Raw genomic sequence first — 19,241 nt, forward strand, 5'->3', positions numbered from 1 at the left:
ATAGGCTACAGTACTCCAGCACCAAGTAAAGGGGAAGAGTTATCTCCAAACCCCAAAACAGTAATTATCTGCTTTCTGTGGGTTCAGCGTCAGCCTGTGCCCCATTCTCATTCCACATCCTTCTGCTCGCTTCCAGTTGGCCCATTTTCTCCTCCACAACCACTAGCTATCACCCTAACCTCTACCATTTATTTTGTTCAACAAGACTGCAGTAAAGCCTTTTCTCGCCCTCTCAGTTTGGGGTCATGCACATATTGTCAGGCTGGTCAGTCAGACCAGCAAGGGCTAGAAACCAGTACAGGTTTCCCTCTTGCTCACAGAAAACCAGCAAAACCAACTCAGTGGGCTCAGATTTCCCATACTTGAGGTGTTCGTATTTCTGGAAGTTGCATCTAAATGGAGGATGTTCCTTGCAAGGCCATGATAGACCACAGAGCCACATGGCCTTGAAAGGACGGATGCCAAACAGGCTGGGGATGCTGACAGCTGCCATCCCTGGAGAGCCACTGTTCTCCATGTGGTCTTCATGCCTGGAAGCATGAGATGCTTAAATATGAAATTGCCAGGTCAGAGCTACAAGGGCATTGGGGTTGAAAGCTATGTCCCGTCACTCCCACCAACTGGAATAAACAGCTTCAGAAGCACCCATATACTTCAGATAAGCTCCTTTGCAGGTAATGCTTGATCCTGCAAGTGGTGGTCCAGCCACTGGATCCCTCATGTTGAGATCAGCTACACCAGGAGACCAACAAAATGCTCTACATTTCCAGCAGTCTGCATTCAAGACCTGCCATGGTAAGCAGCACAAATACAAAAGAAGCGATTGAGAGCAAAGCGGGCCCCGCCGGGAGGAAGCCCTACGGACACAGGGTTTCTGCAGGCTCCTGGGCCAGCCCCAGGCAGGTCCTGGCAGCAGGCTGCAGCCCTGTCTGGGGCAGCTCTTGAGAGGGCAGCTGAGGACACTGTGGTGGGCTCACACAAGACAGCAATGACCTGGAACAATCAGCCCATCCCTTCCACCCTGTCTGACAGCCACAGGCAGGTGATTAACCATTTTCTTGCTTTTTTGCAGAGGACTGAACTTACCACGTAGCCAGGGAGCTCAGTTTATCTCAATACCACAAGAGATACCCGCCATGCCTTGATGCAGAAAGCCTCCGGGACCTTCTAGCTGAAGAGCCACTGGATCTTCAGTGGGTTCAGCGACCAGGTTTCCCCTGTACTCACTAGCAATGCCATCATTGCAATCACCGGAGACAAGGGTGAGATTCAAGGTCTGGAGACTCCACTAACTGCATCAACAAGGGCTCCAGCAGCCATCACAGGAGTCATACATCAGTAGCTTAAAAGTGAGCAAAGCAGAAATACAGGCAAAGCAGACATCAACAAAACTTCTGTAGTTTAGTCCAAACTGGGATCTTTGGTTTGGCCAGGAAGGGAAAGCCAATAAGATGCTGTCCCATTGAATAGTCTGTCATACAATAAAAGCACTGAACTCCTGCGGTGTTTTCCCCTCAAAGTCATAGTACCTATTTCTGACTATGGAGGAGGGTCTTTTCAACTTGCCATAGAAAAGAAAGCCAAACAAAAAAAACCTAATCAGGGAAAGGTTAGAATAAGCACTATATCCACTCCAGACAAGGCCACTGGACACCAGTTTGTGTTACTGGACCAGCAGGACCATGTTACACTCAGCACTGGCACATCTGAACAGGGACTTGGTGACCAAAATCCCCTGGAGGGCAACTTGCTGAGGGCAAACCTCAGCAGCCTCGGAGAGCTGTGTGTTGAAAAGCACCCAGCATGGTGAGATCAGTAAAAACTGAGCCAGTTGCTCTACGAAGAAAGCAGATGATGAAGCCCTGCTTCCCCCAGCTTCCTCCAGAGTGGCTTCTCCCATGGCTAATAGGCATTGACATGAGTCTTCCCCCTCTACCATCTGCCAATTTTCATAAATCCTACAGGAACCTCCTGCTTTGGAGACCTCTATCTCTCTTTCAGATATTGTCAAAGGCAGGGGGAGGCATTATCAGGACATGGATCAGTACACGTAGAGTTCAAGACAAACATTTCTTGGGAGGAAACAGAAAAAAATGGTGCTTGAGCCAACCATGCCATTTTGCCAGTGATTCACCACGAGCATCGTTAGAAGAGTGCTAGGCACTGCAGGCTGTCAAGGCAGGAGGTGGGACGTGTCTTTCCCATGATTAAACACTTTCTAATCTGAAGTTGATAAATAGCAAACCGCCATAGAAACATCAGATGTTGTCACCACACAGGCAGCAGCAGAGAACAAGGAGAGAAATCAATGTTTGCTAAACAGGCAACGAGCTTGTAAAGTTGGCAGAGGGAGTGGCTGCGGGGGAAAGGGCTCAGGACAGGAGAGGAGTTTCTCCAGTTCTTGGCAGCCTTGAGCCCTGCGCTAGCCCCTGCCTGGCCGCAGCCCCCGTATCCTGCTCTGCAGTGCCGGGAGGCATCAAGCCCACTTCTCCCCTTCCCCAGCTGGGTCTCAGGCTCTCGCTCACAGCCAGCCCCAGCTGCAATGCTGTGCTGCTTGGAGATGCAAAGAGCTTTCAGGAAAGGGGTGCAAGAAAATAGCCAGCTTCATGCAGGGAAGGTCAGCCAGCAGCACAACCCTGGGGCGTGGGGGTTCAAGGGACAGGGGAACGGCAGGAGCCCCCCACCTCGGGGCAAGGAACCCTCCCCGAGCACAGGCATGTGCGGGACAACGGTTGTGCCTCCTGTCAGGGTGCTGGGATTACGCAGTACAACCTGCTTTCTCATACACGCACCTGCATGAAACTCCAGCCTCCAAGGGAATCAGCAAACAATGGGGAGGATAATCATCAATCAAACCCCATGGCAAGTACCTGGCAGTACCCCTTTAAAGGCACACATTATAAATAGACCATATTTATATACAGATTTGGTTCAATATCAGCATTTATTGTCTCCTAGTTAAATATTGACCTGAGTAAATATTTGTTTCTCTGATCATTTGGGTTTGATACTGACCTCGATCGACGTTATTTTCTGTTTGTTCCTCAAGTCTTCTGGAACTCTCTGCAAAACGGGATTAGCAAAGAAACCCCCAGGACTCTTCCTTTCAAGTACACACAGGGCCAAATATTTAACTGCTGTAAATAACAAGGCACCGTTGCAGGCAGCAGGGCCAAACTCTGTGCTTACGCAGGTGGGTGCTGGGCTGCAGAAGGCCCAGGATGGACTCCTCTCCTTGCTCTGTCTTAAAGAGCTTGGGAGCAATGCCAAGAAACTAGTGCTGCTCTCAGAGCATTCAGCTGTGTCTGCATCACAGGCAGGGGCAAGAGTCATCATCACTAGCTTTGGCCACCTGGGAAGTGGGCATCTACACAGAAGTCTCTGTGCAAGCTCTCTCTGGAGTCTTGGAAGTCTCTGGAGTGAGGAAGACCACCAGAGGCGATCTATCCCAGCAGCTTTCCATCTTGAAGCTGTCACACCTTTCCACCTACAAAAGCAGCTCCTGGAGCAGGACAAAGATACACCCTTTCTCCAGGTTTCTGCCTGGAGCTCGCAGGTGGCCCAGGAGCTGAGCCACACTGCTCTGAAGGGTTGTTGCTCTACTCTTTTCTGCCCTTGTGTTTGAACTACCCAAGGTAATTGTCACCTCTCAGAAACACAGAATTTCCTTGAGACCTAAAGCCACGATCAAGGCAGATGTGGCCAGCTGGGAGCCTGGCTGGCCTTCTGGCTCAGCCAGTAGGCAGCAACATTTCCAGCAGACTTGCTGACTCTGTTTGCTATTCCTTTCCTCGGACAACTGATAAAGGCTCACTCAAAGGCAATCTACCTTGGTTATTTATCACAGAAATCATGCCACTACAGTCAGCAATCCCAAAGGCCAAAGAAACCAGGAAAAACACCCTCATCCAACTCCAAGGTCAAGTGCCTGGAAGAAGAGCAGTTTGGAACAGCCAGGTTCCGGTGGGCTTTAAGAAAGCAAGCAGAAACCTTTATAAAAATAAAGCCATAAATGGACTGAAAAATAACTAGCAGGGTAGACCTTGGAGACATGGAGCTTGGAGAAAGCCCTGGCCCAGCCTACTATCTCCAGGCCTCACTGAACACAGGGGCCATTCTGCCCATCCAGCCTCAGGCAGGTCCAGATGAGGGTGGGGGGTCCCAGTTTGATATTAGAGTAGCTCCGCACTGGTTTCCCCTACAAGCCCAACCTCGGCACTGGATGGAGCCCGAAGGCAGGTGGGGAAACGGGGACAGCAGCCTCTCCTCACCCATTGCTCCCCACTCTGCCCTGGCAGGAGGGAAGCTCTCAAAGTGTGGGAGAGGAAGACATGAGGACTTAAAGGAGTCAGGTCTTCCTACACAGCTTTCTATTTCTGAGCTGCTCTTGCTCGGCAAAGGCTGGGGTCAAGCCCATCAAAGCCAACTGGAGGTTTTCTGTCAAGCCAAATGTGCACCCACTGTCGGAGGCAGGAGGCTGATCTGGGTGGACTTCTGGCATGAGCTGGTACAGCGATTTGGATGTTTTTTCTAGAAAGATGAAATGATCCAATGTTCTTTCAACTCCTGCAAGATCAAGAGGCTTGGAGCTACCACAGCCCCCACCAAACCATGCAGGAACTCAAGCGTTCCCTGGGTTGTGCATACATACAATCAACAGTTGAATTTGGCTAGCCGTGCAGCCCCTGCTGGTACCACCAACTAGAAACAGGCCCACCTGCAGCTCCACTTCTCCTCGGCTGCAGCATCTGCTCCAGCTCACCCCTTCCCCTGAATCTGAGAAGACGGAGGCTCTCAGATGTCACCATTCCTCCCCAGGATAACCTGGACCAATTTATCCAGCTGTTCCTAGCGTTGCCATGGCCGTAGGACTCTGGGCTTGTTTGTCCTTGAGTCTTCTGGCTCTCCTCTGGTTACACATCCGTGCCACAAGTCCTGAACCAAGCGTGACATGGGAGAGGCTGTTAGAGCTCACAGGGAGCCTCCCCAGCTGGGTGATGGGTGGGATTCATTCTGCCTCATTCAAACCATCTAAAAGCTTACACTCGTCACCTCACCGCCTCTGATCAGAAGAAAAGCAGCACATTCCCTGGGCAGGGTCTGACAAAGGCAGAGTGAGTCATCCGCTGCTTGCTGGGGCTTGTGAAGTCCTCCTGGCATTCAGCACGCCATAAAACAGACCAAAAAGCCTGTTCTTCCCAGTACGAGGTGCAAGGCAGACCCAATACCCCATGCACGACCGGGAAAAGCAAGGTCAGGTTTCACGTGCGGACAGCAAATCCCACCGTCCTTGTGGCCCTCGACTGTCTCACCAAACCAGTTAGCAGAACAAAACAAAACAAACCCTAAGGCAGGTGAAAACATTGTGTTTGAACGAGTAGGGTTTTGAGCCAGCTCCTTTATTCCAAGCTTGCACAGCACCTAGCACGGTATGAGGCCAAGAAGATACTGCCAGTATCAGGGACGGAGCGGGGCATCGGAGCAGGTCCGCCTGGTGCAGCCCCTTCTGCTGTGATGCTACCCCATGCATTCCCTAGCACCTGTGCTGCCGGGAGGGTCCTTCTGTCAGCCTGAGAGCAGAAAGCCTCAAAGAGTTTCCTCAAGATCCATTCAGTTTAAACTCCCTCTTTCCACATTTTCACTGTATATAAATGAATTGCCAATTGCCGTTAATTAAAGGAGACCGATTATGGCAGAGGCCAATAAAGGCAATTGACAGTTCCTGTGGAGAAGGCACCAAGCCCTGGCAAAGCTCCAGCCAGAGAATTTTGGAGCCTGGGGTTTGCCAGCCCCTGGGAAACACGAGGGCTGTGACACTTGTCGTGTTCCAGAGGTGAAGTCAGTCAGCCAAGCTAATTGTTCTGAGCTCTCCCAAAAGCATGACGCAGAACCACAATAACACCAAATACTGAAAGTTGCTCAAAATGAAATGTTAGGTCCCAAAAAACAACAGTGTTTTGAATGATCAGTTGGGAAGGGGAGATGCCCCAGGTTTTCCATTCAATTTAACAAACCTGGGTCATTTCCACATTTTAGAGAACACCATCAAACCTCCTATTCATTGTGGGAAGGATTTTCATTTGAATATATTCAGCCACCCCTGCATTCAGCTCCCTGAACTGTCCTTGAGGAGCAGCAAAATGATAAATGTTGTACTGGCAGCATTAAAATGATGGGCTGGATTCACTGGTGAGTAGGTACCCGCATATCTCTGCCCTCTCCAGGATGGGTTCACATTCACTAAATTGCCTTAGACGTGACAGAAGTGATAACGGATGGATAATATTATTTTCTCCTGCAAGTGATAAGTACCAGTGTTTTCAGACCAGCTATACTGGGACCAGTTCTCGCCATTCTCTCCTCCTACTTGTACTGGAAATACTACAAAGAGTTAGGTCATTAAATGCATTTTAGTACTTGCAAATCCTATCCTCAGTAGAAACTCGAAGGTTCTTATCACATTAAAAAAAATTAAAAAATAATAATTTTCAAAGAATTCTCCAAGCATTTCTGAACTTAATGAAAGATTCTTTGTTTGAGTTTCAATCTGAGCTTGAAAGGGGCTGAACCTCTTTGATGTGGTAAACAGCCCATGGGGTTTTTTTGAGAGTTTTCATGCTAGCTCAAGTTCTGAGAACATCTGAATTGTAAACATTAATTCTCCAATCCCTGAGCACCAACTGTACCCTGTGACTCATGTAACTCACCAATGGAGCACAAGAAGAGCAAATATTCTAATCAAGGGGCTCAGCTAACAAGACGGTGGTAAGTGTGATTATTTGCAGTGGATGGGTTAGATAAAAGAACTCACTGGACCAGGGAACGAGAACAAAATAGCGTCGGTAGCTGACCAAACAGGTTTGAGAGGGGAAAATTCACAGTGGATGATGCACCGGCCAGAAATGCATTACCCTAGACCTTCGTGAGTAATTTCAGATGACTGTGTTTGCTTCCCACACACCATTCAGGAAGAGCGATAAAGGGAAATCCGTTGCATTTACTATGGAGTCGGAGTCCCCTGCTCATTTCCTCCCTTAAATACTTGCGTTTTCAGTGTTCAAAAAAAACCAACCAAACCAAACAAAAACCCGCCACCCCAAAACATGCTTTTCTAGCTAGTTTGCAACCTCTCCCATGTTGGCAAGTGGAAACTAGGTTCCAGCGAGGGCTGCACAGGAGGACAAGGAACAGCACTCCTGTAATCTTTCTTTCTCGGCACTGTCCCTTTCTCTCGCTCCCCACCTTGCTGAGCCAAACTTCCCCCAAGCAGAACAATCAGCCTTTGTACCACCTGGACAAAGCCATTGTGCACCAGCGAGCTCAAAGTTCGGCCAAGCAGTTTCATCCTACACCTTGTCTGCTTCCAGCAACGCTTGCGTGCGAACCCACACACACATGGGGAAGTCTGTGGGTTTGGGGGATTAAGAATAATGAAAAAACAAACATGGTGGCTGAGATCCCCCAGATTTCCCAGTCTCTGGCTCACCGGTAACCGGTTTTGTCCAAAGCCTGCTGAGCTCCGCACTGACTTTGGACCCACTCCCACAACAGGATCTGATCTGCAATGAGACCCACCACCCCGACACGGCTGCGGCGGATGGGCATCCTGCCTGCGCGCTCTCCCTGAGGGTCTTCCTGCAAGAGCAGAGGAACACATTCATCCTTTCTGGAGCTTCTAGTTTAATTTCCCTTGGCCATGCAGACACCTGCCAGACAGAAAGCCCATCTGACTTGCAAATCTGCGGGCTGGTCCTGAAGGCATCAGGCTTCAGCTGATCCCAAAGCAAAACAGCCCCAGAGGATCCTTCCCTCCCAGGATCCCTCTAGCCAGAGGCCACACAGCGCTCAGCCACACCAACTGCCAACCCACCATCTTGGCTTCTGCTGAGAATGATCAAGTGAGCCTGTTCCTCCTTGCCCAGCCTTTAACTTGACTTCTCTGTATCCCCAGTCTTGTCCTGCACACCTCTCGAGCCTGCACAGGGTGCTGGCACCCTTTGAAAATTAATTTTGCACAATTCCGCAGAACACAAGGACATTTTTGAACCCTTCTGCAAAGCCAGGAGGATCCCAGAGGGCAGAACATCCCAGCCATGCAAGGGGGAGTGAAGAACCATGACTTCACACTGCCCACAGAAGCACATTACATGGACCGGGCAGCTCAGAAGGAAGAAGAAGGGAGCGAGCCACTGAATCCTCAGCAGATCATGCCAGCCTGCTCCATCTCCATGCCTTGCACAGCTGTAAATGGGGATGCTGGCAGAGGCCTGAGCTCAGCTCCCTGCTCAGCTGGTGGAGTAAAGGATGGGAGCTGCTCCTGCCAGCGTTGTGAATCATGGCTTGCCTGACACGTGGCAGTGCAAAGCCTGCGCGGTTCCCTTGCATCGTCACGATCCAGCAGAGAGAAGGGAATACCTTCACATTGCAACACCATGAGCTCAAAGCCTGTCCTCAAACACGGGCACAACCTTAAAAACTGGCACTACCCTACTGGGCTCGTGTCTGTGGGCCAGGTTCAGCAGCGTGACAGAGCATGGGCACAGGCTGCCCGGAGAGGCTATGGGGTCTTTGTCTCTGGAGACATTCACAACCTGCCTGGACGCGATTCTGTGCAACCTGCTCTGGGTGAACCTGCTTTATCAGGGGGCTGGACTGTGTGATCTCCAGAGGTCCCTTCCAACCCCCACCACTCTGTAATTCTGTGACCTTCTTCTCCTGAGCGTGCTGGGCACACAAGGACCCCAGGAGAGAACACAATATTTTCAGTCCCCTCCAAGCATCCAAGGAGTGACATTAAACTCCAGAAAGATGCCCAGGCTCAGCTACCCCCAGCCACAATGAGCTGTCAACATCTCATTATAGGCCAAGAGCAAAACTCCAAAGCTACCATCTACCCTTTCCCAGCAGAAAAGCTGAATTAATTCATTGCATGCAACTCCTGACAGCCCAAGGAAATCAATCACTCCTTGACAGCTGTGCTGTGGACTTCTGCATCTCTAGTAATAAATAAAGTGGAGCAGGACTCCTTCCTGGCCCTGATGCAAACCACATCTGTACGAGCCAGAGCCATCACCCTGGTTCCAGCTGGGCCGTCAAGATGCTGGACCACTGGGGAGCAAGAAACCCATTCCTGGTCCAAGAGAAAGCCACCACCCAGTCGTCAGCCCAGCACAGCCACAGTCATGACGAGGATGTGGCCAGAGGGGCTCAGACCAATGAGATGCAGGACACAGGGCCCTGCAGGGACAGAGCAGGATTGAAACAGCTCCTGCATTGCCCTGAAAGCTGAAGCGTACCGAAAAATGCTTGGTCCAGCTTCTCCTGTGACACTGGGAGGAAAATCCCTGCCAGAATAAAGTTAGAGAAACGTCACAGCACCTACATCCACCCCAATGAAAGGGTCTGGGAATGGCTGTTCATAGTACTGAGAATCCAAAGTGCCAGGAAAAGCTCTTGGGGGAACAGCACCATCCTGATACCATCTCATCTGTTCCAGCACCTCCCAGATGCTGGAGCTGTTTTCTTGCTATGCAAGCCCCCCACCCAGCCCTCGGGCAGGGCAGAAGGGAGTTGTGCCAAGCACAGTGGTGAGAAACTGCCCGTGGGGTAGGAACTGGGCTTAGAGGACACAAGGGGAGACTTTCACTGCTGTTTTTCAGCTTGCAGCAGCATAGCCCACCCAAGGAAAGCAAGGCAAGAAAGGACAAGCTGGCCTGGGGCTACCCCCAGCCACACTCACCAGGATCTTCCTCACCACCCATGACAGCCTCTGTCCCCACTGGGTGCTCACCGGCCTGACACAACTGCCCATGGGGCTCCTGATACAGGTAGGCAATGGGTTAAACCGGGGTCTTTACTCCATCTCTCCTCCCTAGCAGCTTCTTCACCAGGTGCTGACCTCACCCAGTGGTGCTGCAAACCCAAGTGACCCTCCAGCGTCAGACAGCAGCTCTGAATTCATGGCAGGCACAACCCATCAAGACAGGCACTGCCTTCCCTGAACCCTCGAGGGCAGGGCTGACACTCTCAGTAGCCCCCATTCTCCTCCCCACCCCTTAACTGTAACATGGAGGTGAGCACAGGCCGCCCCTTCCACCACCTCACCAGCACCTTGAGCTCCTCACAACTGCAGGAAAGCCCACCAGGAGCCAGCTCCTGTTCTGCGCATATTGGGAAGGGAGCAGTGGCCATGCCATCTCCTTCCCGACCATGCTGGCAACCTTCCTTTAGAAACAGCCCCAGGATCATGGAAACCTAGGTCTGTTCTCACCATCTCGCTTTCCATCCCCGCCGCTGTCTGCCCAGGGGCAGCTCGCACAAGAAGGCAGGGATCGGGCCGAGGACCACACTCACACCCGAGGGAGACCATGGCATAAAGCTACGGGTGGCTTCAGGAGCAAGGGGGTGACTCACAGGACTTGGCAGTGGGGTGGCTCATCTACCATGAGCTCCAGCCCAGCCCAGAGGGACAGAGTCTCCCATCTGACAAGCAGCAGATGGTCCCAGGAGGGTTCCCCAGCCTCAGGTAACAACAAGGTGCCCGGGAGCTGCTTTGGCTCACCAGACCTGGAGCAAAGGGCAACAAGGTGGGAGCAGATGAGCCCCGGTGCCCCCCCAGCCCCCTGACAACCATGCAAAGGAACCAAATCCTCCTTTCCAGAAATGCCTTGCTGTATTGCTTTTCTTCTGTTTATTATTGTTTTTCCATCTAGCATCAGCCTCTTGGGATTTAAAGGGGAAAATTGTGCTTCTGGCCGATCTGACTCAAATCAGAAAGGAAAAGTGCTTTTCTGTCACAAGCCTCTCCTTTTTTCTCTTTTTGTTTGTGTTTGTTTTGTTGTGTTTTTTTTAATTTGGGGCAGGGCAGCTGGAAAGGCAGAGAAAAGGGAAAAACTGATCATAAACTCCACAAAGGAACTACTTCCACCTGACTCAGACTGAATAAAATTTTCGACAGCAAACAGCTGCCACCTTCCACTCTTGTTTGAAAAGTGATTTGGGGAGGGCAGGAGGGGCTTTGCAACCAGCAAGATAAAGAGTTTGCTCTTTTCTTTGCCCAAGATCAGGCAGACAGCAGTCAGGAGAGCTGGAGCAGCAGGAAATGCCCTGTGGGCGATAGCCGGTGCCGGAGCTCTGACAGGTCACAGCCTTTTCCATAAGTCTTGTCAAACTGCTCTGATAAACACCCTCCTGGAGCAAAGGGTTTCCCAGACGTGCAGCCATCCAGCTTTTCCACCCTCCAGCTACGGCAGCTTCTTCAGCATCTCTTCTACAGCGACCACAGCCTTTGGCATTCGTTAAGAGAAAAGGGGCCAATGTATGGAAAACTCCTCCCCAGGAGATGTGGGGTCCAGCCCTGGGCTGTCGGGGTTTTGCCACCCATAACGCTTCACCCTGGGTGGGTTTGCAAAGAAGTCCCGGCGCAGCTGCTGGGGGCTGAGCCACAGAGTGTGGGTGAGCTGGTACTCAGCTCCAGCCGGCTTTCCAGCCTCCATCCCCCATACGTCCGTAAAGGGACACGGGGCTCTTATTGGCAAAGGGAGGACATCTCTGATCGGCCACCCTGAGGCCCACCCTCAGCTACCTCTGGGTGGGCAGTGGGTTGGCACTGCCCCAGGGCCCAAAACCGGGGTGAAGGACCCCTCTTCCCTTTGAAGGGCAGCAAGGATGGCATGGTGGAATGAAGGTGTTTCTGACCGCAGGTGGGCTCTGCATCCCCACAAGGAGGACAAGAGGTGGCACAGGGTCCATGGCTGAGGCATGGGGCGAGCACCAGCCCTGCTGCCTAATCCCACCCAGCAGCCAGGGCTACAAAGGGGGAGAGAAAGCAAACCTCGTCCTTCCCCCAGACCAAACAGGGAGCTGCCGCCCTTTCCCACTGGGCACGGGCCCCAGAGATAACCCACATCTTTCTGAAAAGCAACCACCTGACCCTCCGACTTCAGATAACCCACCCGAACCCGGTGTGGAGGGGCACGGGCTCTGGCAGCCCGGCATTACGGGAGAGGCGCTGAGCCAGGACCACCACAGGGGAAGGAGTAGAAGGGTTGCATGGCCCTCTCCCCCCATTCTGAGCCCCACAGCCACCGCTCACAGCCCCTGTGGATGTTGGATCACCAGGGAAATACGGCAACAGAGACGCTACCTTCATCTTGCCACCTCCCTTTGAAGGGCAGAGCCCCAGAACCGGCCCTTGGGGCATCGGTGGTGCCAGCAGAGGGAAAGCGGGCAGCAGATATGCAGCCCCAACCCCTGCTCCGTGCCGAATCGTTGCTGCCCACCATGGGGATGCCCTCCCAGCGGTCCCCAGAGGAACGGCAGCTGGGACGAGGGTATCCCTGTGGGGTGGCTGCGGAGCGAGGGGCCGGAGCCGCCCTCCCACCTTGATCAAAATGGCGCTGGGGACGTGGGGCGCAGGGTTAATCATTAGCCGTTGGCAGCACTGGGCACCCCACGGCCCAGCTCGCTCCATTTCTCCAGGGGGGAAAAGGTGCCAAAACCTTGGCAGCAGGATGGGGGCCAGCCTGGCTCACCCCTTTTCCCACCAGGAAGAGCAGCTGAAGGCTTTTCATGGTGGGATGAGGGGTCCATCACCCAAAACACCATCGAGGAGCCTTGCCCCCTCGCCTGTGACAGGCAGCAGGGCTTGAACGTGCTTCTGCCATGGCCCAGGACAGGGGTGGGCATGCAAGAGGGGTGGGCGTGCAGCAACAGCCCAAGGTGGCTTATCCAGGTCTTTATCTCCAGTGCACGGCGGGGACGCCGCTGGGGAATTTCAAGGAGCATTCCTTACCCACCATGGCGGCAGAAAAAAATAAATATAATAAAATAAAATGGAAAATAAGCTCCCATTTCCCCACCACCACCATCACGCACAGACACAGCGATCCCGTTGCCCACGTCTCTCCCAGCGAGCCGGCCCGGCGCAGAGTCCCTCGGCACCCCCTCACCTGCTGGCCCTGGGGAGCAGGATCAAGCCCCGGCTCTGGGGAGTGAGAAAAACCCCAGGCTCTCCTCCAAAACGGGCAACAAGGCGTTTTGAAGAAAGGCAGGAGAAGGAAAAAAAAAAAAAAAAAAAATGAAACCCAACACGCCCAAGAGAAAATCCGGCGGAGGGGGAAGCACGAGCGTACAAAGCGACGGAGGTGTTTTAGCAGAGTGGAAAAACAAAGCAGAATTAAGTCTAAATCCCGCAAATACTAGCAGCCTCCGTGCACCTGAGCGGGCGAAGCTTGGCCCCTTCCCACTGCCCCACAGCAAACTGCCGGCCTCTGCCTTACCTGCGCCAAGTCGGGTGGGTTATCCAGGGGCCGGCTGGGGGGTTTGATGTCCTCAAAGACGGGGGCGTCTTCGCCGTGTTCCCCCGACATGGTGACGGGCTTCAGCGGCGTAAACACCGAGGTGTCCTCGGGGAGCGGGGTGCGCAGCACCAGCCCGCTGCTCATTCCTCCCGCACCCCTCGTGCCCACTTCCCCAGGGGGAAAACAAATCTTATTTTAAAATAATACTTTAAAAAGGAGGTGGGGGGGAAAAGTGAGGAAAAAAAAAAAGGAAGGGGAGGGGAAAGGGAAAAATAAAAAAAACCTGAAGGCAGAGGCGAGCTGGAGCGAGTTGCTAATCCTGGGAGGCCAGGTGTCGGGTCACGGGAAGGCTTTACCTGGGCTGCGGGAGGAGGAACGCCAGCCCGGGAGCCGCGGCGAGGCCGTGCCGAGCCAATCAGGCTCCCGCCGGCGGCCCCACCGGCAGCTCCACCGGCCACCGGCAGATAAAAGCTGCTGGGAGCGAGCGGGTGGCCGGGAGCGTCGCCATCAGCCATGCCCTGCCATCAGCCATGCCCTGCCGCGGCGCTTTGGCTCTCGCCACGACGGAAGGACTCGGTGCCACCCCAACCCTGGCTGGAGCCCACCTGCGGGGCTGGGGAAGGGCTGAAACAAGCCACAGCAGGGAAACGATCTCCCAGATCAAGTCGTCCCGTCCCCCCCCCAAACCATGGGGTTTATTTTAGTTTTTAAAAGCAACGGCTTTTTATTTTTTCAATGAGAAAATGCCGTTTATCCAATGAATGGCTGAATGTTGCATGAAAACTGATTTTTAGAGACAACAAGATCCCTGCTTGCTCGCATTTCTCATTCCCAGGGGAGAAAAGGGGAAGGATCAAAAATAAATAAAGGGGGGAAGGTATAAACCTTGGGGAAAAAAAACCAAAACCCAGCACCCAACAACAAAGGAAAAGCTTACAAGGTACAGATAGGAGGGCACAGCACTTTCCAGCTTGGCTCCTACGGAGAAACCAAGCAACTGTGTTTGGTTTTCTCTTTTTGAGACAGGAGGAAAAAAAGGAGGGTCACAAGGCAGAGAATAAAAATCACCTTTCAAGGCGGGTCGGGGGGAACAACAAAAAAAAAAACCACAAAGGAAAAAAATAAATAAAAATTTACATAATAATTTTTTTCCTCCAGACACATCCATCCCCAGCACCTTTCCGAGGAGCTGTACTGTGTCAGGCTGAGTAAAAGCCTGGTCTTCTCCCCTCTCCACACTCGCCCACCCCAGAGCAGCCCCGAGCCCCCCCTTCCCCACCTCCTGGTGCCTCCTGGGCAGGATCCTGCACAGGCTGCACCCTCGCAGGGGGGCTGCTGCTGCCACCCCTCCCAGGACATTCCCAGCACCTTCAGGGGGCTCGGGGACCACAGAACTAGGGTGAGGTGGGGGGTAAAACTGCTCCGCACACCCCGGCCAAAGGGAAGGGAGCTTGGCTCCCACCAGGAGATGAGAAAGCCTGTCCCCATGGGGTTGCTGATCCCCCACCCCCAGTGAGCACGCGGGAGCCACGGGGACTTCACACCAGCCACATGCTTGGTCAAGGCCCATGATCTTTCAAACGATGCCAGGAGCCATGGCTGGAGAGTTTCGGCATCGTGCCACTGGTGTTCCTCCATGGCGCATCCAAGCCAGGGTCTGAAAAGCATCAGGTGGGGGGCTGAGCATCCCAGAGAGCGGGGCAAGGGGCACTGGCTCCCAAACACTGCTCGGGAAACACCTTCCCCGAGGGCACCAGGTCTATATGGCTGGCATAAAACATCCTCTAGTTGTGAGAAAACTTTGCCCTGAGCAGGATGAGGCCCTTGATAAACACAGGATAGCAGCGTGGGACAGGGACCAGCCATGTTTTAACAGCCCCCGGCTTCTGGCAGCACAAACACACCACAAACACAGGCAGTTTCTGTCCACACAAGACTTTGGACTGACGTCCAGGTCCTCCTGAAGAGTTGCTCGTGCTGAGCAAGGGGAAGTTCAGCTCTCATGGCAGGGGGCCAGGACAGCCAGAAAAACGGAGCCCTTGGAAAAGCAAACAAGGGGGAGCAGCTCATGCCACACCAGAAGCATCTTCCCCGCATGGCTTTTCTTTCCAAGGCAGCTGTGCTGCTGCCGGACCAGACACCAGGGTGAGGGTGGGCCCCTAGGTGATGCCATGGAGATGGGGGACACCTCCAGCAAGCCTTGCAGAACCACGCGTGGGAAGTGAGACCCAGCACCCAACAAAAGCTTGATGCTTGCAGCTGAGGGTGGGGGTCTGGGGGTGTGAGGGGCACAGGGCTGCGCCGTGCAAGGGCACGTCTGGGGCTGGCCCTGCAGCACCATCTTTGGAGGAGCTGGTGACAGCAACTGAAGCTCTTCTCGGAAAGCAGCGAGACAACGATCAACATCACACCCTTCATCGCCCAGCCCTGAGGAACACTCCGGTGTGTTATTATGAATATAAGAACTTTGGGTAGAAAATACTAGAGTTAATGCCTGATGGGAGCCTGGCTGCTGAACTTACTCGGTACTCAGATGCACATCTAGGCATTAGGCTCAGGAGACAATTTTTGTTCTGTTTATCTTGCTTAGAACTTGGGGACAATTGTGTTATTGAATTTGTAATATCCTATGGAACATGGGTAAAAACTCCTGCTGCATACAGACCACCGAACGCATCCGTTCTTTCATCCTCACCCGAGCACCACCACAGACCAAGATGATGACCTATTCCATCTCATTCTCCTAGAAGAAACAATTGTTCAAATTCCCTATGCAGAGGATTTTCATTCTCTGAAAAGTGACCAACGTCCACCTTACACATCCTTAAGGACTGTGATTCACAATCCTGAATCAAAATTTAACAAGAACTGGAAAATTTCTCAGTTTCCTTCCTGTCACCTATAAAGGACTGCAGGCCACCTGTGCCAGTCAGAGGGCAGGCCCTGCTGCTACCTGCATGCTTACACGTACCAAGCGCACCTTATATGCCAATTTTTTTGTGCCGTTAAAAATAAATAAGAGGCATCATTATTCATCTGGTCACACATGCTGACTACCTGTATAATCTTTTTGAGTCTGGTATTCTTTATGGGAAAGGCAGCAACAAGTCCTGGGGTGCTGGGGAAGTGCTGCCCCGTGGAGCGCAGCTCAGTGCCCGCGGACGGGAGGTGTGACAGGGCTATCAGCCCCCAGCAGCAGACAGCAAAAACTGGTATCCACATCAACAAGGATACCAAGGAACCATTCCTGAGATTCCACCTCAGGAATGGGAACAAGACAGAAGATGGTATCTCAGGGATAATGGATACCTGATAAATCCCGTGAACGTGGACTTGACTGCGGCAAGGACCCAGTTGATAAGAGGCCCTCACTGGACTAAAGAAGAAAGAACCCCCTCCAGCACCACCACAAGTACCTGTGACTCATCACCCCCATGCGCAGGGAATTGCCTGGGAAGGGGGTGGATGTATGAATGCAAACCCACCACAATGCACTGGCACAAGAACTGGAGCCGAGGCTCTCAAGATTCTTTACAGGTGCCAGAGCCAGCAGCATTCCAGAAACTGAAGCAAGAAACGGGAGATACAAGAAACAAGGAAGAATTTCAAGCAGCCACCAACAGAGCAAGTGTAGCATGGGGACAGTAAAACAGACACCCCCAAGGAGCTTCCAGTCACAAAACAAATTTGTAAGGCCTGCTGTGACATCCAGGAATGATTTATCCTTACCGGCCTCTGGAGCAGCATGCCAGTTCCACAGGGACATCCTTAGCAATAGCACAACAGGGGAGCGCGTCTGCACGTATAGAACATACACCTATCACAGTACAGCGAGAAGCGTCCCCATGGCCGGTCATATTATTAAATGGGGTTACCAGGGGCTGCTTTCTTGTGGACAAAACTCCTAGAAACACTCCAGAAGCCAGATTGGTGGTGGGTTTTCCTCAGTTTTCAAGGAAACCCCATAAAGCCTAAGTTTGCTTGCCCAAATCTCAAGGCATTGCTCCATGGATTGTCCTGGGCATCGCTGGATGTCTCTGCAGCTTTTTAATCATGTTCCTTTTAATCCGAATGCAAGTCACTTTGTTACTGTTGGGTACCTGGATTGCAAGGGTTTCATACCTGCACGTCCCCCTGTACTAAATGGGGATTGTCCAGAGAACTGCACCTCAAAGCAGCGCTGCAAGAAAACCCTGTGTAGGAACAGCAAACCTTGCTGCTGCCACAGAACTACGCATGGGACCGACTCGTGGTAGTGTTGCACCCCACAGTGATGGGCTTCAGGAATATTCCTGAGAGGATTTTGCCTTAGCCCATTTCTCTTGTCTTTATTATCTGCGTTACTGGTTCAGTATCATAGGAAGCAATCTGACCGTATTTTTACTTTTGCTTACATGGATGATTTGGTGGTGGGGTGTAAACCCCCTATTCATCTTCCTGCAGGGGTCCATGGTATTTTTCATCCTTCATTGTCACTAGGAATAAGTATAAATAGAGATAAAAGAAAATTTTCAGGGAAATACTTGTATTTCCTTGGTTACCAGCTTGGAAGCTGTGGAATTTTACCTAGCAATGGTAAACTATATAAATCAAAAAAATTACTTTTCTCTGTATCCCGTCACCAGAGCATGGGCTTGCTGCAACAGGGACAGACCCTGCTCCTGGCAGCGGGGTGCACGCCAGGCTGCCCCTGCCCAGTGCAGATCAGCCATGCAACAGTTCCCCAAGGCAGAGCAGCTTTTGCATCGGGGACGGGCCAAAGCCATCCGCAGCACCCTTATCTGCCACCGGCCCTGCGGGAAGGGAAACAGCCTTGAGTCTATCAACACCACCAGGCACTTTGCTCCGTACACCGCTGCTGCAGCCTCCAAGGAGCCAGGAGAATCCCAACAGGCACTGGGCTAAGGTCCCCTTATGTCCCCACGTGCCACACAATGCCAAGGACAGCATGTCTTGCTAGAGCGAGGCGCAGCGATAACAGCAGCTCCCCCATGACCCAGCTACGCAGCCCACTTCCATCCTCCCTCGGGTACAGGGTCCCCTTCTGCGGGGGAAGGCTGACACCCAGGTGCTGAAGGGGGCTTGGGGAAGGGAGATCCTGGGAAGCAGGTGAAGGTGGGTCCATGGTGGAGCTGACTGGGGCTCTGAAACCCAGGGCTGTAGCCAAAGCCTCCTCTTTGCAATGCAAAGGGAGGGGGATGGGCCTTGCTGGTGGTTGGTGGGGGGAGAACTGAGAAGCCAGATCCTGACCCCCCCTCCCAGCATCAGGCAGGGATCGAGCATGCAGGGTTCATGGGAATGGCGAGGAAGGACACCCACGTCCTCCTCTCACTGGCAAGCAGACGGTGCAGGAGCCTGGAGGTGAAGCCCTGGGCTGAGTTACCGAGACTAGAGCCAAAAGGCAAGAAAGGCTCCGAACTTTGAGAAAACCTGGATGAGACTGGGAAATAAATCTCAGCTCCCACCTCCCAGACCACCTCACCTCCCAGACCATCCCAGCACTGCTGGCTGCCAGCAGTGCCCCCAGGCAGTCCCCAGCAGCATGGGCTGAGCCCCAGGGGCTCACACACATCCCCAGACCTCACCAGTTGATGGGGACAAGCCACCATAGGTTGGGTCACCAGGGAGCCCGAGGAGCCACCCTGCAAGGGTGACAGCTCAGGGTCACACAGCCCTAGCCCCAGCCCAGCTCAGAGTCCCACAGCACATCCCACCAAGGAGGTGGTGACAGGCACATGGGGCAGGGGAAGGGGGGACAGACCCTGGCTGGGGGGTCAATGAGCCTTCCTCTCCTCCTGCAGCAGCTTGTCCTCACCCTTCTGCAGCCCCCAAAGTCGCCCATCCAAAGCCAGAGCAGCAGCTGCAGCACCCACCTCTCGCTGTACCATGGTGGACATCTCCAAGTCCTCTCTGAATCTGCCTCCCTGGTGCGAGGCCACG

At 53.0% G+C, this 19,241-nt stretch overlaps 1 protein-coding gene across 1 annotated transcript in view; it reads right to left on the bottom strand.

The window, feature by feature from the left end:
* LOC119157333 (Krueppel-like factor 5) overlaps positions 1-13,451 on the bottom strand; it is a 29,523-nt gene extending 16,072 nt beyond the window's left edge. The window contains exon 1 of the mRNA XM_037408170.1: positions 13,281-13,451. Within this exon, the coding sequence (XP_037264067.1) occupies positions 13,281-13,445 (165 nt within the window). The 5' untranslated portion in view covers positions 13,446-13,451. The remainder of the gene's footprint in view (positions 1-13,280) is intronic.
* Positions 13,452-19,241: the final 5,790 nt, after the last annotated feature.

The sequence above is a fragment of the Falco rusticolus genome, chromosome 14 (assembly GCF_015220075.1).
Source record: "Falco rusticolus isolate bFalRus1 chromosome 14, bFalRus1.pri, whole genome shotgun sequence".
NCBI lineage: Eukaryota > Metazoa > Chordata > Aves > Falconiformes > Falconidae > Falco > Falco rusticolus.